This window comes from Neolamprologus multifasciatus, chromosome 10, assembly GCF_963576455.1.
Source record: "Neolamprologus multifasciatus chromosome 10, fNeoMul1.2, whole genome shotgun sequence".
Classification (NCBI taxonomy): Eukaryota; Metazoa; Chordata; class Actinopteri; order Cichliformes; family Cichlidae; genus Neolamprologus; species Neolamprologus multifasciatus.
Genome location: NC_140448.1, coordinates 14,379,909 through 14,403,039, shown reverse-complemented (window position 1 = coordinate 14,403,039; position 23,131 = coordinate 14,379,909). Strand labels below are relative to the sequence as shown.

At 40.9% G+C, this 23,131-nt stretch overlaps 1 protein-coding gene across 2 annotated transcripts; it reads left to right on the top strand.

Moving 5' to 3' along the window:
* Positions 1-1,257: 1,257 nt before the first annotated feature.
* LOC146509827 (solute carrier family 22 member 6-like) lies at positions 1,258-13,154 on the top strand. Of its 2 annotated transcripts, XM_085175265.1 has the most exons (12): positions 1,259-1,705; positions 1,954-1,984; positions 2,071-2,565; positions 2,653-2,756; positions 2,901-3,055; positions 3,149-3,317; positions 3,498-3,621; positions 3,709-3,824; positions 3,919-4,133; positions 4,219-4,327; positions 8,412-8,615; positions 8,854-13,154. In XM_085175265.1, the coding sequence occupies exons 3-12, from the start codon at positions 2,161-2,163 to the stop codon at positions 8,939-8,941; spliced, it is 1,689 nt and encodes a 562-aa protein (XP_085031391.1). In that variant the 5' UTR covers positions 1,259-1,705; positions 1,954-1,984; positions 2,071-2,160; the 3' UTR covers positions 8,942-13,154. The 2 variants fall into 2 exon arrangements, with proteins under 2 accessions (XP_085031392.1, XP_085031391.1); XM_085175266.1 differs by lacking the exon at positions 1,954-1,984 and having other exon boundaries at positions 1,258-1,705.
* Positions 13,155-23,131: the final 9,977 nt, after the last annotated feature.

Below are 23,131 nucleotides of genomic sequence, written 5' to 3'. Positions count from 1 at the left end.
TGTGGGGGGGGGGGGGGGGGGGGGGGGGGAGAGCAGAGGGAGTGTTCGCCTAGGGCGCCAAACAGGCTAGGACCGCCACTGGGTGTATTGGTCTCTGTTGGAATTGGGATCATGCACATTAATGGTGAAAGGTATGTAAAGGATTTGATATGGATGATATGCTTCCATCCTTTTCAGGGAGGCCTTTTCAAAATCGGCACTACATGCTATTGTTACAACATGGCTTCATAGTGTCCTGGTACCGAACTGACCTGCAGGGAGTCCAGACATTTCACCAACTGAAAACATCCACGCCCAGGACTGTTCAGCAGCTGTATCTCTTCTTTTTAACTATTTGATTTTTTTTTTCCTTTTTCTATGTTATTGTAAATAAAATAGGAGCTTTTGAGATTTGCATTTGCATTTGAGATTAGATTTTATATAGTGTCTCAGCTTTTTTTTGGAACTTGGAACAAATTAATAAAATCTAAGCATATGATAGGAATTCTTCTTCTTCTTCTTCTGAAATGTTCCCGCTGCCTTTGTTTTGTCCATGACTGGCTGTTTAGTGAGCCATAAACTTAAGTAAAAGCATGCGATACCTAAGCCGTCTCCCTAGACCTTCATTGATATTCTGAGTGTTTTCCTCAGTTTGGTTACTTTCTGGTTACTCTGTTGTCCGTCCACCTGTCCAGAGCAGCTTTCTGTCTGTGTTTTTGTTGATTGTTAATTTAAATCCAGACTGGCAGAACACCCTGTTTTTGTAAAACATTAAGACTGGATGTAAAACAGCACTTCATGTTCTTGAAATTTCACAGGTCATGCAGAGAGTGTTCAAGACTTCCTTTGAATCTTTTTCTCATTTTTATTTTCAGCTGCTGTGAAAAAACAAGACTTTTAAGGCTCAAACAGCAGATACATCAAATAAAAAGGAATCTAAGGACAAATCCTTTCCTGAACACACTCGCAGCTGAAAAAATGCAAAGTTTATTGTTTTGCTTTGGTGCACCTGCAGCTTCATTCGTCTTGACATCTCATGCTGATCCTTACACAAGAGCACACATTCCTCAAAACTAATCACCAAGACACACACCAGGCAGTCTCAGATAGCAACATCTACTCCATAAGTGCAATACAAATATGAAAAACAAATAATTGGAAAAAGATTTTTTTTTCTTTTGCTCTTTATGAATGGTTCTGTCTCATAGCCTTTCTTCTGCATTGCACAAATGGAAGGACACCTTACGCAGTCACTGATTGACTGCTAATTCTGTTGTGTAACAAAAGCTAGTTACAGATCTTTCAAATAGTTGAATATTTATCAGCATGATGCAACAAGTCAAACACGTACTTGCTGTTTTTCAGTTCTTTAAAGGGGTCGTATACCTTTTTTGTACATATATTACCAGCAAACCGGCCGTTGCTTGATTTGCGAACAATTCAAGAAGAAAGAAAAGAATATATCAAAAAACGAAAGAAAGAAAATGACATAGAAAATCAAATTCAGCTGGCCTGACACGTATGAACACACACACACACACAAATACACACACACACTGCCCTTCGTGTTATGTAGTCATTAAAGGGCAGGGAGTGCATCTCAGAGCAGCGAGCTGAGCATAGTTATGTCCTCACTCTTGATGCTGAAGCTCACTTGCAGTGAAGGACTTGACGCTGCCACTATACAACAAAGAGTACTCTACCTGAGCTTTCGCAGAACAAGCTGGTAATACCTCAAGAATTTACAGTGTACTTCGAGTAATCCAAACTTCAGGAAAGCTTTTGGAATTTGTGAGCCGATTGCTCACTTTTCCATGGTGCAGCAACAAGACAACTTTAACTTTATTTAGCATTTATAGCTTTGTTTTTTAAGGACTTCGTGGACCACTTTGCCAGCATTCATTTGATCTGCATTAATTGTTTTAATGGCGATGCTACAGTAACCAACATAGTCACTGTGCATTTTTTTTCCAGTTTATCTAATTAGAGAAGACTAACTCGGCAGGTAAGTCTGTTTAACTCTCTAATATTTAACACTATTACAACATTCAGTGGTTGTTTTTCACAGTGTTTTTTTCAATGTTGTCACAGGTGCCGGAACCAAGTTCTTTGGGAAACAACAGCATAATCTAGTGCCATTAACATTAAAGTCACCTTCTAGTGTTCTAGTTGTACAAAAGCATGGGGTTCGGCGAGCTCCTTGAGCAGGTGGGCAGCACAGGCCGCTTCCAAATCCTGCACGTAACCCTCCTTTGCACACCCGTCCTGATGATGGCCAGCCACAACCTGCTGCAAAACTTTGTGGCTGTGGTGCCTCCTCACTACTGTAGCGCTCACTCAAATCTCTCACAGTCCCAGCTGAGCCCAGAGGAAGCTTTGAGGATCACAGTACCACAAGACCACAGAGGAAAATTGCTCAGGTGCCAGCGTTACGTTGTTCCACAGTGGCACCTCCTGGATAAAAATGGGACCTCCAATTTGAGAAATGAGGGAAACAGTGTGGATGATCTGGATGGTGACCTGCAAGGATGCATAGATGGCTGGACGTACAACATGGTTGACAGAAGCTCCACAATCATATCTGATGTAAAACTGCATTTTTATCACACTGTTTCAGTCAACTTGTCATCGCAGTGCAGATGTTCATATGTTGTAATGTGCATTTTTTGCTAGTGGCATTTAGTGTGTGACCTGCACTCTTTGAAGCAAATGGGACAAACCATCTACATGGGAGGCGTGCTTGTGGGAGCGTTTCTCTTCGGAACCCTTGGAGACAAGTAACACCAATAATATGCAATAAGCTGAATGTGTAATATTTTGACTCATCTTTGAAAAGAAAAATCTTAATTGCCCAGTGGCATGAGTAATAAACAGTTCAGCAAGTCAAATAATGTTTCACCGATGGCCCTCATGTCTTCTAGATATGGTCGACGTATCCTCCTGCTAATGTCTTACCTTCTGATGGCGGTCTCTGGAACATGTGCTGCATTTTCTCCTTCCTTCCCTCTGTTCTGCTTTTTCCGGTTTGGTTGTGGCATGGCTCTATCTGGCATAGGACTCAACAGCTTGTCCCTCAGTATGATTTTTAGTTCCTTTATTTTACTTGACTAAAGGGATGTTGATGACATGGTCTCCCAATCTTATGAAAATGTGTTTCATCTGTTTCAAGTTCTTGAGTGGATCCCCACTCGTGTGAGAACTGTGGTGGGCACGATAGCTGGCTACTGTTACACACTGGGCCAGCTGATCCTGGCATTGATGGCCTACTACATCCGGGACTGGAGGTGGTTAACCCTGGCTGTGTCTTTGCCTTTCTATGTGTTCTTCCTCTACGCATGGTGAGATGGCAATCATTGAACTGAAGAGCTTCAACTATAGTCACCAATGTTGAAGCTAAAACATTTTTAACCTCTTAAGCCCCAACGGCCCCTGATACGGGGGCAAAAGGCAGGAGATCAGTTAGGCTTGGGGCTTAAGAGGTTAAAAAATGTAGCAAACCTAACCAATATTCCTTATAGGTGGTTTCATGAATCCGCAAGATGGTTGGCCTTAAAGAATAAGCCTGATCAGGCGATCAAGGGACTTAAAAGTGTGGCTAAGTTTAACGGACGGTGTGATGAGGGAGAAAAAATTGACATTAAGGTAAGGGAATATTTAAACTGTGGGACATAAATCTGTGTTTTCACATAAACAGACTGTATATTAACAATGTTTTCTCTTTGTGCACAGATGCTCCAGGAGTCCATGAAGAATGAGCTGTCCATGTCAAAGGGCTCCTACACTGCCTTGGATCTGTTCCGCACACCCTACATGAGGATTAGCACAGTCTGTCTGGCAGCTGCCTGGTGTGTGTGTGCTGCTCTTGTAGAAACACTCAGTGACAGATTTACAGCACCTTCTGTGAAACTGCAATGACACCCAGTGTATTTTTATATTTAGGTTATCAACCAGCTTTGCCTACTACGGCCTTTCCATGGATCTGCAAAAGTTTGGAGTGGATATTTACCTGATACAAGTGATCTTTGGAGCTGTTGACATACCAGCTAAAATCATCATCACTGTGACTATGAGTTATATAGGGCGCCGGCCATCGCAGTCTGGTGCTCTCATCTTCGCTGGGGTCACCATCTTGATCAACCTGCTGGTACCGTATGGTATGTCAGAACACAGACATGTGCACAAGATAAGGCTGAGGAGAAAACAAGTGAGTGACCTGATGGATGTTCCACTTTTTTGCAGATCAACAAACTCTGCGGACCTCTCTGGCAGTTGTGGGTAAAGGTTGTCTTGCTGCATCTTTCATCTGCTGTTACCTTTACACTGGAGAACTGTACCCAACCATTATTCGGTAAGTCTCATCTGGCAAAACCATAAAACTATCAGTAAGGAATCTAGATGACTTTGGTTTAACAATGAAATCTAGGTTTCGCTGAAGAGCAACAACTAAGGATAATCGCTAATCCAGGGGTGGCTGCTTTTTTGTTTTTTATACAGTAGTAGATTTACAAATTCTGTGAACTGGAAAATCTATTGGTAACACTTTATAATATGAACTGCAAATTGCAGGCAAGTACCCTGTACTTACGTGCATTTTGAGGGCAACAAGTCAGGTTTTTGCAAAAAATAATGAACAAGTACACTGTAAGTACCCTGTACTTGCATGCAATTTGCGGGCAACAATGCGCAAGTACCCTGCTCTTGCATGCAATTGGCGGGCAACAATGCGCAAGTACCCTGCACTTGCATGCAATTTGCGGGCAACAATGCGCAAGTACCCTGCACTTGCATGCAATTTGCGGGCAACAATGCGCAAGTACCCTGCACTTGCATGTAATTTGCGGGCAACAATGCGCAAATACCCTGTACTTACATGCATTTTGTGGGCAACATGTCAGGTTTTTGCAAACAAGTGAAACAAGTACAGGCAGGGCTGGACTGGTATAAAAAATCGGCCCGGGCATTCTAGAGACCGGCCCACCAGGGATTATAGGAAAAACCATAAATCCTTTTGAATGAAAACAAATGCTGTTGTCACAGTGATGTACACTGTCTTGTTGGTATATATGTATCAGTCTAATAAACTTAAACCTACACCGTCCTGCCTATTCTGGTATTTTAAAAAGTACCCGAAAGTAGACTGCTTGGTCGAGTTAACCTCCTAAACTATCTACAACACATGGTGAAAACCTGAAATTAAGACAGAGAAGACTAGAGGTGAGACATGATCATTATTGATTACTGATGACAGATTTAGATATATTTTCATAAACCATTCATTTGTCACATCAATAAACAGCATGGCAGGGCAAAATATTTTTTCTAACATGGAAACCTTTAAAAAGTGAAAGGAGATAGAAAGACAGGTGAGAAAGAATAAAACTTAATTGACGTTTTGATGGCATTTTACACACAGTACTGGTACAGTATCTAGAAAATGTGGGAAAATACTGGCATCATATACAGTACTTAGCTACTTCTGAAGAAATTATGATGGGACCCTAAAAAAAAATAATGAAAACTTTGGTTGTAAGCTTCAGATAGTTATTTAATAACAGCCAGACATTTTAAATGACAATAAGAAAGTATTTCTTTGTGCCCCCCTTTCCCTGTTAATGCCCTACCTGGGCGCCTGGCAACACTTTGCTAGATCCACCCCTGCACAGTTACCAGCTGTCAGCTACTTAGAAAAGGATCCTGGTGTTATTTCTCAGAAACAGTTCATAACTTCCCTTCAACTCATTTATGTCACCTAAAATGTAAACCTGTTTCTCCATCACCTGTTCAGCTCTGATGATCCAGTAAGGACATCTCCTGGTTTCATCTTCATGTTTCCCTCTCACCACATATCCAAACCGATATCATGACCAGCAGCTTTTACAGCTGTGGCTCCAGCAAACATCAGCTGATACTAGAAATTAATATTAAATAAATTCTAACAACAGCTGATCAAGCTTAAACGTGCTGCTGTTGTTTAGCGCGACATCCGCCGGTTTCCCGTTCTGGCGCAAAGTGGGCGATAAACAAACAAGAGAGAAAAGCTGATCAGCTGATCACTGATCAGGTTCATGATTGAAGTAGCAACAGGAGAGGGGGGGGGGGGAGAATGAGAGAAGAAGAGGCAGCTGCAGGGTAAAGATGCAGAATAAATCCAGCTTTGTGTCTTTTTCATTGTAGCTGAAGTCCGGGACAAACTGTGTACCTTTTCACCTCAATACCAAACTCGCAATATTTTCTCTGAATATGAGACAATTCCGTTTTTTACGGGACGGTTGGAAACTCTAATAACTAACCTTATAAATAAAATAAGATAAAACAAGTTCAACATCAATAATATCATATCACCCGCCCAGCACTATATAAACTCCGTCATGCTAGCTAGTACACAGTACGAGTTATTGTAACTGACTGTAAAAAGTCAGCATAACAAAAATAAACTCCACCAAAACTTGGTTTATATCTGACCCAGACAGACTGCAGGTCATATCTTCTTAACTGAAGTTCAGTTCACCGTCTCGGGTCTCTGCTCCTCCTGCCTTTCCGTCATCCACCTGCCAGCGTGTTGCATCTGCTGGCCTCCACCACTTGCTAATGTTACTGAATCTGTGGAAGCTCCGCAATAGCCACCACCCAACCACCCAACAACTGAGTTCTTTTACACATCTCCCAGCATCTGGCCAATCCACCACCTTTCAGTGTTTATACCGTTACGGGAAAAAAACAAAAAATCCCAAAACCCATCGGCCCATAAAAATAAAAAAATCACCATCGGCCCATGGGGCAAATGCCCGGTATGCCCGATGGCCAGTCCAGCTATGAGTACAGGGTACAAACAGTGTACTTGTTTGAATGTTTTTGCAAAAACCTAACTTGCCTGCAAATTATTTGCAGGGCATGTTATAAGTGCTACCAAACTTTGTGTGTGTGTGTGTGTTGGGGGGGGGGGGGCAGTATGAAGGGGGGGGGGGGGACAAAACGCTTGGACACTGCTAGCACGGGGCGGCCACAGAAACGCAAAGCAGGAGATGAAGCATAGCTGAATATGTTTCCAAACCAACTTCATTCCTAAGCCAAAGACTAGAAAATATGGTGAAGCATATCTTCCATTTGGCTTCACCTGCACAAGTGCCAAGGTATGTCTCCCCTGCAGAATTGGTTTTCGCTGGGCTCTTCAAATCACAGACAAACAGTATCCCACATTCTTGATTTTTAGTTCAAACACCTGTTGTAATAAATAACTACTCCTGACATTTTGGAGATGTTAGCTCTGTATACAGTAAAGTTACAGTGGGATACAATCAGGCTGATCCTGCCACGATTTATTCCCCCTGTCTAAATCACAGACAAACAGTATCCCACAGCTGTTTATGTTTTTCAACCCATTTTGCACAGACAGGCATTTTTCGAAAATGAATTGATAGCAATGTTGAATATTATTACACAGGGGGGGAAAAAAACAACTGCACGTAAAATAATCACACCTTGATGCCTCTGTTTTTCTAAATGGAGGGACATTAACTGCGTGTGTGTATGTAAGCTTGTAAAAACCGAAGATAGTCAGATTAACAGTATTTTGTCTCTATCTGCCATTCTGCAATTCATCTCCGGTAAACAATAACGTGGCGCACAGCGTGACGTGTAAAAAGGTATATACCTTTGACACTGTGTGACGAACTCTGTATTCCTCGTCCACAGGTAAACGCAAAAAAGGAGTTTAAAAAATCTCCATTTTCGGTGATTCGAAACGCCGTTTACGAAACAGTATTTCAAAAATACTCGTGTAGGTGTGGATGTAGCATAAAAGAGTTAGTAGTTTATTTTATTACTACCTGTAATTTATTGCAGATTACTTGTATTTGCTTAATTGTTTACTAAATGTTTGAGGTGTGAAATAAACCGCAATGGAGCAAAATAAGGGTGTGTGTGGTTGGAGGATGTGTATGTGTTTGTGCGTGTGCGTGTGCGCGCGCGGGAGGGGGGGGGGACGCGAACATTTTCTTGTAAAACAAAGGGGGGCCCAGCAAAAAAAGTTTGAGAACCACTGGTCTAAGCAATGAGTTCCAAATAATGTCTTTGTCACGTAGAAAACCTGAACTGTACCTTTGAAATTGTGCTGATTTTTCTTATATTAACAAATCTAAGGTATTAAATGTGTAGACAAACTTCTTTACACTGATATAAAGAGGAGTTTGAGGAGTTTCACTGGTCTGGCCCACTTAAGTTCAAAGTTGGCTGGATGTGGCCCATAATGACATCTCTGCTCTAACATATGGTTTCATGACATTTTAATAGTCTAAGACTGCACATGCACTTCTTTACTATCACTAAAATAATTGACATATTTACTGACCGTCTGTTGACACAATCTCTGACTTTACTGGTGTGTAGTTACGACTGTTTGCAGCTGTTTTATGGTTTTACGTCTTCTCTCTTAGTCAGAATGGCATGGGATTGATGTCCAGTATGGCACGTGTAGGAGCTATGGTGGCCCCCATGGTGCGCCTCACGGGAGACTACATACCTTGGCTACCAGGTTTAATCTACGGAGGGGCGCCAATCCTCAGTGGGGTTGCTACTATGTTTCTTCCAGAAACGCTTGGCAAACCCCTTCCCGACACAATACAAGATGTGGAGGAGAGGTAAGATTGAGTTCCAGGACGCAGCATGTGTTCCTTTTATTTTATCTCTGCATGTCCCAGAATCAAAACATTAATTTTAGAAACAGAACTCAGGAGGACTCGAGGGTAACGTATACAGCAAATAGCAAATGATCATGGTTTACTCAAGGCCAAAAAAAGCTAGAAGAGAGAAAGAGAGAGGGAGAGAAGGGAGAAAAAAATAATATATCCACATTTGCATTTTCTATTTTGCACACAGGGGATCTGGAAAACGCTCCAAAATGTCACCAAAAGAAACAATAATCTTGGAAGACACCGGGGCAAACCTCCTAAAGCCTGTTGCCTGAGGGCATTTGTGTTGTACTTCTGATGTTTTTGTACTCCACATGTTAATGAAAGTAGAGTGAGTGCTACTTTTATCTCTTCTCTGTTCATTTGATTTCCACAAATTTGGTTCACCTTATGATTGCTGGACGAATGTTTTTTCTTTTGTTTTGTGAACAAATGAGTTAAATCCGAAGCGAACGCCACCATGAAAAGAACGCTGTGGACAATCAGACCTGTTTATCTGACAATCAGTAGATTTCAGGATCTTAATCTTACTTTGTACATGTCATTATTATTAATTTTTATTTGTATTTTGAATGTGTAGAGCGATTTCTTTATTTGAGCCTTTCACAGGTTAAAGACGGCATCCACTGGTATCTTTATTGTTCTATACACAAGCCCGTATTGGAAAACAATTGCCTTTTTTTCTTTTAAATCAAGACTTCTAATAATCCTTTTTAAATCTCAAAGTCTTTTTTATGGACGTTTGAACACAAATACTAGTAAAACCCTTTTCAGTCTACTTCATCTGGCATGAGTCATTTTGAGCTGAATTAACTAAAACGAGACAGAACGAGAAATCAAGGATTTGGATTTAAATAAAAGCAGCAGATGAGCCACACAACAGAAGGCACAAAGTATAAAAACTAAATAAATTGATTCACAGCAGGAATCTGACATGCCGTTGTTTTTCACTGCCCCCCCCCCCCCCCCCCCCCCCCCACACACACACACAGTTTTGCTCGAGCATTGTTGTTGTGAACACAAGAGTAAATCTCTTGTGTTCACAAGGCAGATTTCCCATGAATTATGTGAAATGAACCCCCACTCTTTAAAAATTGAACACTCTAGTTAATGTTTGAAGGGCAGATCAGTGTTTTGTTGCTGAAGCAGGTAGCTTGGATGGGTCAGAGGATTTTGTTTGTGTTTTCCATAAGACAGCCTCTGAGAAATGTTGTAGTTTCTCAGATTTTGAAAAATGATTTCAGATTCCATTTAATTTATCCAACTACTTTTGTTCTCAGTACGCTGCACGCTCTGGATTTAACGCCGCTCTCTAGAGTTCTCACAGTTACCACCCGGAAAACGAGTGTCATCACGCAAGCAAAAATGTAATGCAGTAGTTATCAATGTAGCTATTAAACGTATGGTGGTCAGTGAAAAGAATGATAAGAGTGAATATTATGAAAACATTACTTGGTCTCGTCCTTTTCCTTGAATTGGTTCAGCGGATTTGCTGCTTTTCTCTCAGTTACTGCTGTTACACGGATGTGAGGGGGGATGTTACTGGTAAAGGAGAAAACAATGCTGATGCAGAGCACCACTCACCCCTACATAGGGTGAACTCTTGTGATTTGAAGACTTCTGCATCTTGCTGCTTGTGACACCATCTAGTGGTGCATATATGCCAATGCAGGAGCTGAACTTTCCATCACCTGACGGTATCCATGTGAGGAAAAAAACTAAAGGTGGAAAACTAAATCTAAAATGAAATCTTGACCATATTGAGGCTTTTGTCTTTCAGTGTTTAAATATTGGACTTGGATTTCACATATTGTAGCTACTCTCATTTATCAGAACAGTTGATATTTTGGCCATATAGTCATCCATGATTAACAAAACAGGCAGCGTCACAATACTAGTATGCTTTGGTTCTTGTTCCTTAAAAGATCCGCCTGGAGAGAAAAAACCCAAACAAACCAGGATTTACAATAAATAGATTCATACTTATATCCTCATATCAACATGTATGTTTTCAATTTAAGGATCAGCTCGTACTTTCCTCTTTGAAATAGTTCGCTAATGCTCTAGCTCTCACGCAACAAATGCATTGTTGTGTGTCTGGCACTAACTGTAAGAACCACTTTTCTTTGAACCTCCGAGACTCTTTACTCTCACTCTCCTGAGACACCAGTAGACCCACACATTTGATGTTAATTCAATTCAATTCAATTCAATTTTATTTATATAGCGCCAAATCACAACAAATGTCGCCTCAAGGCGCTTCATAGATACAGAGAAAAGCCCAACAATCATATGACCCCCTATGAGCAAGCACTTTGGCAACAGTGGGAAGGAAAAACTCCCTTTTAACAGGAAGAAACCTCCGGCAGAACCAGGCTCAGGGAGGGGCGGCCATCTGCTGCGACCGGTTGGGGTGAGAGAAGGAAGACAGGATAAAGACATGCTGTGGAAGAGAGACAGATATTAATAACAGATACGATTCAATACAGAGAGGTCTGTTAATACATAGTGAGTGAGAAAGGTGACTGGAAAGGAAAAACTCAATGCATCATGGGAATCCCCCGGCAGCCTACATCTATTGCAGCATAACTAAGGGAGGATTCAGGGTCACCTGGTCCAGCCCTAACTATATGCTTTAGCAAAAAGGAAGGTTTTAAGCCTAATCTTAAAAGTAGAGATAGTGTCTGTCTCCTGAATCCAAACTGGAAGCTGGTTCCACAGAAGAGGGGCCTGAAAACTGAAGGCTCTCCCTCCCATTCTACTTTTAAATACTCTAGGAACAACAAGTAGGCCTGCAGAGCGGGAGCGAAGTGCTCTAATAGAGTGATATGGTACTACAAGGTCATTAAGATAAGATGGGGCCTGATTATTTAAGACCTTGTATGTGAGGAGCAGGATTTTGAATTCAATTCTGGATTTAACAGGAAGCCAATGAAGGGAAGCCAAAACAGGAGAAATATGCTCTCTCCTTCTAGTCCCTGTCAGTACTCTTGCTGCAGCATTTTGGATTAACTGAAGGCTTTTCAGTGAGTTTTTTGGACATCCTGATAATAATGAATTGCAGTAGTCCAGCCTGGAAGTAATAAATGCATGAACTAGTTTTTCAGCGTCACTCTGAGACAGGATATTTCTAATTTTAGAGATGTTGCGCAAATGGAAGAACGCAGTCTTACATATTTGTTTAATATGTGCGTTGAAGGACATATCCTGGTCAAAAATGACTCCAAGGTTCCTCACAGTGTTACTGGAGGCCAAGGTAATGCCATCCAGAGTAAGAATCTGGTTAGATACCATATTTCTACGCTTTTCAGCGCCGAGTACAATGACCTCAGTTTTATCTGAGTTAAGAAGCAGAAAGTTAGTGGCCATCCAAGTCTTTATGTCTTTAAGACATTCCTGCAGTTTAACTAATTGGTGTGTGTTATCTGGCTTCATGGACAGATAGAGCTGGGTGTCATCTGCATAGCAGTGAAAATGTATGCTATGTCTTCTAATGATGCTGCCTAGGGGAAGCATGTATAATGTAAACAGAATTGGTCCTAGCACCGAACCCTGTGGAACTCCATAATTAATCTCAGTGTGTGAAGAGGACTCTCCATTTACATGCACAAATTGGAGTCTATTAGATAGATATGATACAAACCACTGCAGTGCAATACCTGTAATACCTACAGCATGTTCTAATCGCTCTAATAGAATATTATGGTCAACAGTATCGAATGCTGCACTAAGGTCAAGAAGGACAAGCACAGAGATGAGTCCACTGTCAGAGGCCATAAGAAGATCATTTGTAACCTTCAATAAAGCTGTTTCTGTGCTGTGATGAACTCTGAAACCTGACTGAAACTCTTCAAATAAACCATTCCTCTGCAGATGATCTGTTAGCTGTTTGACAACTACTCTTTCAAGGATTTTTGATATGAAAGGAAGGTTGGAGATTGGCCTATAATTAGCTAAGACTGCTGGGTCTAGAGATGGCTTTTTGAGTAAAGGTTTAACTGCAGCCACCTTGAAGGCCTGTGGTACATAGCCGATTATTAGAGATAGGTTGATCATATATAAGATCGAAGAATTAATCAATGGCAGGACTTCTTTGAGCAGTTTTGTAGGAATGGGGTCTAAAAGACACGTTGATGGTTTGGAGGAAGTAATTATTGAAGTTAACTCAGAAAGATCGATTGGAAAAAAAGAGTCTAACTTAACATCAATGGAACTAAGAGTAGCTGTAGATAATATTACATCTGTGGGATGATTATTGGTAATTTTTTCTCTAATGATAAAAATTTTATTTGTGAAGAAGTTCATGAAGTCATCACTAGTTAACGTTAAAGGGATGGTTGGCTCAACAGCATGTTACCAGGGGCAATTCTAGGATCAGAGCTTTGGGGGTGCTGAGCACCCAGAGAGCTGCCCATCCAGGCAAGGTAAACTTTACTCATCACAATGAGACTTCTTCCCCGTCTCTGTCAGTCCCTGCATCCCTAAATGCCTCCAGTTGTCCCGAGTTCTCTCTGACTGCCTCCTTGGTGCATTTAAACCCCTGTTCCTCCCTGTCCTCATCGTCTGTTGTCTTCATCTCCATTATCAGTCATCATAATTTTACCTTCTCTGTGCAAGTCTGCAAATTTCTTTATTAAATCATAAGTTTCTTAAATTCATCAAGTCTCTCTGTGCCTGGGTCCTCGTCACAAAACATGACATCACTGTTTTGTACATTTTAACACAATTTAATCCCCACATTTTTGAAAGAATAGCAAAACACTTTTTTGAAAAGTCTGTAACAAAACCATCAAATCTGATCAAGGTTATTAAAATGCTGCCAAAGAAGAATGGATTGGAATTTAAAAAAAATACATATCCTAACCTTAATTAAGGGCGATCGTGGCTCAAGAGTTGGGAGTTCGCCTTGTAACCGGAAGGTTGCCGGTTCGAGCCCTGGCTTGGACAGTCTCGGTCGTTGTGTCCTTGGGCAACACACTTCACCCATTGCCTACTGGTGGTGGTCAGAGGGCCCGGTGGCGCCAGTGTCCGGCAGCCTGGCCTCTGTCAGTGCGCCCCAGGGTGGCTGTGGCTACAATGTAGCTTGCCATCACCAGTGTGTGAATGGGTGGATGACTGGATATGTAAAGCGCTTTGGGGTCCTTAGGGACTAGTAAGGCGCTATATAAATACAGGCCATTTACCATTTAATTACTGGGGAAAAATGATAAATGATGCTCATAGTGAGTAAAAAGTAAACTGTGTGCATTTTTTGGACAGAGATTCACTTCTAAAGTGTATGTATAATACAATACAGATACATAAAAAATACACTCCAAAAATAGAAGAGTCCTTGAAATATACAAAATATTATTAGAAAATGGAGACACTTGGCCTTCGGTACAATGTATACAATGTATGAAAAGGTCTTTACTGCAGATACTACTATGGCTCTGCAGATTTTTTCTTTTCTTTTAACCTATGTCGCCTCACCTTGAGGTTGGTAAATCTGTCTATCACATTTTGGTGGTCAAGTCTCTCACGCATCTCTTTCTCAACTGACATCACAGCCAGGTGCTGGAGTCTGCTTTGACCCATGGTCCTTCTCAGCCAGGTATGGAGCTGACTCAAGACACTAAAAGACCTTTCACAGCTACAGCTGCTAACTGGGTTTGTTAGGGCAACCTGAATAACAGTTTTCAGTTTGGGGAAGATCTGATTATCCAGAAGATTGTACAATGTTAACATATCTGGAATGGCACCAGCCTCACTCTTGAGCTTTATAAAGTCTTTGGCAACCGTGACTTCCTCTGACTGAAGCTCAATATGGTAATGCAGTGCCAGGGCTGACAACCCAGTTTGTTTTGCAGATTCTGTATAGCAGCTTTAATATAGGGAGAACACAACTTCCAGATTGTATGAGTTGTTTGTATTAGTTGTTTGTCTTTCTTTTTCTTTGCCAGTTTAATAGTTACTGTTTTGCCTGTTAGTACTCCCTGTCTGTTTTCTTACCTGGTACTTCCTGATCTCGTACTTTGTCCTCATGTTCCCCTCTTTCCTCTCTCCCTCTTTGGACTGACAATCTGTACACACACACACACACACACACACACACAACAGGAGTTATAAGGTTAATGGGCATTCAGTCAGTTAGCTAGTTAGTACCTTGGGTTCAATATCGGCACATGCACATATGGCAAAATAACCAGTTTCTCTCATTACATTTCAAACAGGACAGTGGTAACAACAGCAGGCTACGGACAATGTTAAGTTTTAGATTTTAAATAGGCTGTATACATTTCAATGAGATCAACAGGGCAGTCAAATATCGCTAATTTTACTACAGAGCAAACATCGTCGGAAAACACGTTTTCAACTAGGGCTGCCACAAACGATTATTTTGATAGTCGACTAGTCACCGATTATTTTTGCAATTAGTCAACTAATCAGATCATGCATCCATTGGATGTACAGGGCTCGCAAAATTTCAAAATCCCTGGTAGACCTTCGGGCAGGGACTCTTCAGTTTTTGGTAGCCCAAAATAAATGTAAGTAGCCCGAATAAAAAAGAAAGCAATTTTTTGATTGATGTTTTGTTTCCTGTTTTGTTTCCTTTACAATATTATACATTAAAGTATAATATTGTAAAGGAAACAAAACATTAATCAAAAAATTGTTGAAAAACAAATTACAACATTGTATAAAAATTACAATCATCAACTCAAATACTTGGTTCTAATTGAACAGAAATTTATATGAACTTGTAAGAACTGTGTAGGACATGAATCAGTCTGTGTCAGATCCTGAATTTGAAATTTCCACTGAAGTCACGGGTAAGAGGCAAGTGGAACCAAGATCGAGGCCATTTGTGTTAGGGTGCCTGGGTCGTTGACCCAGGGGTTTTGAGTTTATTATATTATTTATAATTTCTAGTCTTTGGGGTTCGTTAGAGTCATGTCTTATGGTTTGTCTCTGGGTAATCCTTAGTTGCTGTCTCCCCTGTCCGCTATATCCCCGTGTCCAGTCAGTGTCTGTGTCTGCCCTGGTCCCACGTCTCTGTTGCCTCTGTGGTGCCTGCATGTGAGTCTGTGGCTGTGTCCCATTTCAGGGTCTGCACGCTTGAAGTACGCGCACTACGCGTACTACGTACGGTGCGTACTATAAGTACGAGAAGTGCGGAAGTGAGAGGCTTGTGAAATGGGACGGTATATGCTTCGTCGCGCTGTTCAGGTTGCCTAGCAACCATGATACTAACCGCGAGACACGTTACATACAGCTTTGTTTGACAGAAATGAAGGAGAAAATTGTTTTGTTGGTCAATCATTTTTGTCATGACATCACTTTGATTAGTTGAGTATCTGAGGCTGAGACCACAGGACTGTAAAACATGATTCAAGGGCTTCATTTCTGTACTGAACAGTCATTTAAGATTAGCTAGTAAATAATAATCAGTTAATGTTGTTCATGAGAATAAAGTCATCTCACTATGGTAATGTAAATATGGCCAATATTATAGTATTGTCAGATTATTATGATATATATATATATATTTTCAATTCAATTCAATTCAATTTTATTTATATAGCGCCAAATCACAACAAATGTCGCCTCAAGGCGCTTCATAGATACAGAGAAAAGCCCAACAATCATATGACCCCCTATGAGCAAGCACTTTGGCGACAGTGGAAAGGAAAAACTCCCTTTTAACAGGAAGAAACCTCCGGCAGAACCAGGCTCAGGGAGGGGCGGCCATCTGCTGCGACCGGTTGGGGTGAGAGAAGGAAGACAGGATAAAGACATGCTGTGGAAGAGAGACAGAGATTAATAACAGATACGATTCAATACAGAGAGGTCTGTTAATACATAGTGAGTGAGAAAGGTGACTGGAAAGGAAAAACTCAATGCATCATGGGAATCCCCCGGCAGCCTACATCTATTGCAGCATAACTAAGGGAGGATTCAGGGTCACCTGGTCCAGCCCTAACTATATGCTTTAGCAAAAAGGAAGGTTTTAAGCCTAATCTTAAAAGTAGAGATAGTGTCTGTCTCCTGAATCCAAACTGGAAGCTGGTTCCACAGAAGAGGGGCCTGAAAACTGAAGGCTCTCCCTCCCATTCTACTTTTAAATACTCTAGGAACAACAAGTAGGCCTGCAGAGCGAGAGCGAAGTGCTCTAATAGAGTGATATGGTACTACAAGGTCATTAAGATAAGATGGGGCCTGATTATTTAAGACCTTGTATGTGAGGAGCAGGATTTTGAATTCAATTCTGGATTTAACAGGAAGCCAATGAAGGGAAGCCAAAACAGGAGAAATATGCTCTCTCTTTCTAGTCCCTGTCAGTACTCTTGCTGCAGCATTTTGGATTAACTGAAGGCTTTTCAGTGAGTTTTTTGGACATCCTGATAATAATGAATTGCAGTAGTCTAGCCTGGAAGTAATAAATGCATGAACTAGTTTTTCAGCGTTACTCTGAGACAGGATATTTCTAATTTTAGAGATGTTGCGCAAATGGAAGAACGCAGTCTTACATATTTGTTTAATATGTGCGTTGAAGGACATATCCTGGTCAAAAATGACTCCAAGGTTCCTCACAGTGTTACTGGAGGCCAAGGTAATGCCATCCAGAGTAAGAATCTGGTTAGATACCATATTTCTAAGCTTTTCAGCGCCGAGTACAATGACCTCAGTTTTATCTGAGTTAAGAAGCAGAAAGTTAGTGGCCATCCAAGTCTTTATGTCTTTAAGACATTCCTGCAGTTTAACTAATTGGTGTGTGTTATCTGGCTTCATGGACAGATAGAGCTGGGTGTCATCTGCATAGCAGTGAAAATGTATGCTATGTCTTCTAATGATGCTACCTAGGGGAAGCATGTATAATGTAAACAGAATTGGTCCTAGCACCGAACCCTGTGGAACTCCATAATTAACCTCAGTGTGTGAAGAGGACTCTCCATTTACATGAACAAATTGGAGTCTATTAGATAGATATGATACAAACCACTGCAGTGCAATACCTGTAATACCTACAGCATGTTCTAATCGCTCTAATAGGATATTATGGTCAACAGTATCGAATGCTGCACTAAGGTCAAGAAGGACAAGCACAGAGATGAGTCCACTGTCAGAGGCCATAAGAAGATCATTTGTAACCTTCAATAAAGCTGTTTCTGTGCTGTGATGAACTCTGAAACCTGACTGAAACTCTTCAAATAAACCATTCCTCTGCAGATGATCTGTTAGCTGTTTGACAACTACTCTTTCAAGGATTTTTGATATGAAAGGAAGGTTGGAGATTGGCCTATAATTAGCTAAGACTGCTGGGTCTAGAGATGGCTTTTTGAGTAAAGGTTTAACTGCAGCCACCTTGAAGGCCTGTGGTACATAGCCGATTATTAGAGATAGGTTGATCATATATAAGATCGAAGAATTAACCAATGGCAGGACTTCTTTGAGCAGTTTTGTAGGAATGGGGTCTAAAAGACACGTTGATGGTTTGGAGGAAGTAATTATTGAAGTTAACTCAGAAAGATCGATTGGAGAAAAAGAGTCTAACTTAACATCAATGGAACTAAGAGTAGCTGTAGATAATATTACATCTGTGGGATGATTATTGGTAATTTTTTCTCTAATGATAAAAATTTTATTTGTGAAGAAGTTCATGAAGTCATCACTAGTTAACGTTAAAGGGATGGTTGGCTCAAAAGAGCTCTGACTTTTTGTCAGCCTGGCTACAGTGCTGAAGAGAAACCTGGGGTTGTTCTTATTTTCTTCAATCAGTGATGAGTAGTAAGCTGTTCTGGCTTTGCGGAGGGCTTTCTTATAAAGCAACAAACTATTTCTCCAGGCTAAATGATGATCCTCTAAATTTGTGGCACGCCATTTCCTCTCCAGATTACAAGTCATCTGCTTTAGGGTACGTGTTTGAGAATTATACCACGGGGTCAGGTACTTCTGATTAGAGACCTTAGTTTCCACTGGAGCTACAGTATCCAGAGTCGTACGTAGTGAGGAGGTGAAAATATTAACAAGATAATCGACCTCTGTTGGGGTAGCGTTCAGATAGCTGCTCTGCTCTGTGTTGGTACAGGGCATTGACGATGATAACAGTGGCTGGATTATATTCTTAAACTTAGTTACAGCGCTTTCAGAAAGACATCTACTTTGATAAAGTCCACTCTCCACTGCTGCGTAATCAATTATTGTAAATGTAAATGTTATCAAGAAATGATCAGACAGGAGAGGGTTTTCAGGAAACACTGTTAAATGTTCAGTTTCTATGCCATATGTTAAAACAAGATCTAGAGTGTGATTAAAGTGGTGGGTGGGTTCTTTTACATTTTGAGAGAAACCAATTGAGTCTAACAACAGATTAAATGCCATGTTGAGGCTGTCATTTTTAGCATCTACATGGATGTTAAAATCACCCACAATAATTATTTTATCTGAGCTCAGAACTAAATTAGATATAAAGTCTGAGAAATCAGACAGAAACTCTGTGTAAGGCCCAGGTGGACGATAGATGATAACAAGTAAGACTGGTTTCTGAGTTTCACAGCTGGGGTGGACAATGTTAAGCATCAGGCTTTCAAATGAATTAAAAGTCTGTCTTGGTCTTTCATTAATTAATAGACTGGTGTGAAAAATTGCTGCCACACCGCCCCCTCGACCTGTGCTTCGAGATTTCTGGTAGTTAGAATGACTCGGGGGTGTTGATTCATTTAAACTAACATAATCATCCTGCTGCAACCAGGTTTCTGTAAGGCAGAGTAAATCAATTTGTTGATCAATTATTAAGTCATGTACTAACAGAGACTTGGAGGAGAGAGACCTAATATTTAATAATCCACATTTCATCGTTTTACTCTTTGGTTCAGATGTGGATACTGTATTGTTCTTTCTTTGTGATTGTTTAAGTTGTTTGTTGCTGGTTTTTAGTTTGTTTTTTGTCTTTTTGGAAGCAGACACAGTCTCTATGGAGATGGGTTTTTGGGGGGGGTAGCATATATATATATATATATATATATATATATATATATATATATATATATATATATATATATCACTGACTTTCAGCCTGTTGTGTTTGTGGATATATGACTGACTTTAATTATCCATAAAATCATCAGATTCTCTGTAAGATTAAGGTCGACTATATGTATATTTAGAAGTAGAGGCTTTAAAACCAAGTTAATGCTGAAAGTACAAACATCACTAGTGTCACATAACTTTGCCGACTTGTGGCCAACAGCAATGTTTTAATGTTCTTCATTATTAAACATTCGCACATGAATAAGTGACGTCATATTCAGTACTTACTTTTGACAGTTCACTTTTCGGCCGCTCCCTTCTGCCGTATTTTGCGGCAAAATTATCCACACCCACCGCCGCGCTATGAATTGTGGGATATATGGGACCACGAAGCGTGCACCGGACCACACTTGATATTTGGGGAAATCGACGGCGCATTTGGAGTATGCATTTCAAGTACACTTCGAATTGGGACAGCCGTCGTCGCGTGGCGGTGACGTAACCGCACTTAAAATGCGTACTTCAAGCGTGCAGACCCTGAAATGGGACACAGCACGTGTCTTTTGTTCAGTCTGTGTTATGTGTTTCCTGTTTTACTTTGAAGGTCTCTGTCTTATCTCAGTGTGTTCAGTTTTACGCTTCCTTGTCTCGTCAGTTCTGATTTGCCCCAGCTGTGTTTCCCTCCTGTTGTCCATTCCCTGATTGCTCCCTCTATGTATTTAAGCCCTGTGTTTCAGTTTGTCATTGTCGCGATCTACCGTTTATATAGCTGTGTGTTTTTTCAGTCCTCCGGTGTAAGTTTATTTTGATATTTCCAGTTATGTTATATTTGAATTTAACATTAAAGCGGTTTTGAGTTTTTACCGGTATCATGGCACCGGTTCTGACATAAGAGGTAGTAACGGGACCGAAAAGCAGCGCACATTTCGGTGCTTTATTTCAGTGCTTTTTTTCCCTGAGCTGTGATACACTTTAGATTCTAGCCAATCATTTTACGTTTCCGAGGATAGTAGGCGGGTCCAGGTACGTACGTTCTTTTAGAGCAGAGTTACAGATTAAAAATGCCCAAGGCGAAGCGGTCAAAAGTCTGGCTGTACTTCACAGCAAAATATGCAAACTCAGCAGCCTGCAACAAGTGCTTTAAGCTGATACTGTGACACTGAGCAAAGGAGGTAACACCTCAAATCCGAAGAAAACACCTGGCGACGCATAGTGTGTTTTTTTTTTTTTTTAAAGCCGAGAAATGCGCCGTATTTGATAGCTTGCTGCGAGACCTCACACCGAGCGCATCTACTGCGGGTGTGGTGCCTGTTATCGGACCCGGAGTTAGCAACATCCCCCAAAAACCCGAAGAGTAAAGTCCTGGCCCCTAGCCCTGCCAGTGTAGCAGAAATGATGACGGCAGCAGCAGCCATTCTTCTCTGCGTGAGTAGCTTAATGTTGCTCGTGTGTAATTTACGTTGAGTAGGCTAACCACGTTATTACATTAATGCATGTAAGGTGAACTAGCAAACACCGTCGTAGTTACATGCGGCTGTCTTCTTGTTTGATGGCAGATACTCCCTTCACCCTGGCCAAAAAGGCTAAAATGACCAAAGAAAAAGTGGAAAGCAGTTAAACATGAGAGGTTTTTGGACAAAGTTTGTGCATTTTCCATTGTATAAGCACTGCTTCCAGCCGAGAGTGATACCATATATGCCCCATAGCTGCAGAAAAGGCTAACATTGTTATCTTTTTACAAAAAACAGCTGAACATGAGAGGTTTTTGGACCAATTTTGTGTTCTCCATTCTTTAAGCACCGGTTTGAGCACCGTTTAAGCACCGGCACCGTTTCAAAAGCTGTAAATCAAAATGTACATATAAATAGAGTTTTCCCTATAAAAAAAGTCTTTGCTGTTAACTAGTAGACAACTTTTGCTAAAATGAAAATAAATATTTCATTTGTTTAGAATATCTGTCAGTTATATAAAATAAAAATATTTCTTATAGATGCAGGTCTATACTATATTGATTTTTGTCGGTTCATTATCACTCTTTAATGCGGTGTATTGTCCGGTTTGGAGCTGTAGGAATAATGCAGCTACCCTGTGCGTAACACTGTATAAATATTGCAATACCTTTACAGCAGACCATAGGCTCAAATCACCATTATGTTACAACACCGTTAATGACTTTCATTTGAATAAAAAATGTTTGAGAGTGTGATGTTAAGCACCCTTTTAAAGCAGGTCTTCATACTAAGAAATAATTTGTTTTTAGAAACCTTAACCTTAGTGTTTTTAAAAATCTTTGTAGGAGTTGTGTTGAAGCAGTAGAAACCAACCATGCTCCTAAATTTCCTCTCAGATCACTGCTAATCTAGGCTTGCTGAGCGATGGATTGTCAGCTGTGAACAGTGCTGGAATTCAAGACATCAGCAGAGACCGAGGAGGGCATTTGGGGATTTTAGGTACCACAATCAGGCAACAGAACAATGTAACGCTGACTACTATTGAATTACAACACTCACATAAAGAGAAAGACCTAGATGCACACTATTTAGATCTAAGTGTAGGTCTGATCTGATTTGTCATGTGAGAACTTTAATTTCTCTGTGCCTCTGGTACAGACATATTTACATGAAGTACAGGAAATAAAAACGATACAGCTGTGGAGGTGATGAAAGGCGTATTTCTTCGCATCTGCCAGACTGTTTCTGAATCTCCTCTTTGTGCTACCTTTCACTAAACCTGTCCTATTTCTGACTTAAGTGAGTTTAAATCTGACTGTGCAAAATGGCAGACAAGTGTATTTAACAAAATGTCACACCATCCCTTAAATAAAATAAAATAACATTAAAAGGGAACACTAGCCAATTAGAATTGCATACTGCCCAGGGAATACTCTTCTCATTGAAATGAGCACTGTTTCTCACTCTTGCCTACCTTAGCGTATTTCATCATCATGCCTGCTGTGTGTCAGTTTCCACTGAGTCTCTCAGAGTGCCCTGACTGGCCTCTCGAGGCTGAGAGAGAACCAGCAGAGAGAGGAAACTTCTCAAAATATTCATGACAAACCCAGTGCCATATCAGCCACACAGGTCTGGTCCCCACCTGTCGCTGTGCGGAGAGTCTCCCAGCGAGTCGAAGGAGTCCCCGTACTGCAGCCTCGGCCGATGGGGGTCAGAGTAGCCACAGTGTGCAGCGCACCATGCTCGAGCCTCCGTGCACGCAGGGCTGCTGCATTTACTGGTCCCCACGGATGATGACATCATTCCCGGCGAGTCAGAGAGGATACTGTCAGAATGTTCCAGGCTCCATGTCCGTTCCTCATGTCTGACAATAAAAAAGACAAAAAAAATAGGTGTTAACATGCACACACCCCACAATATGTCCAAGTTTCACTTTTTTTGTAATTTTTTTAAAAGAGTGCTTGATAACAAATCTGCAGCTGTCTCTGGAGGAAGAACATTTCC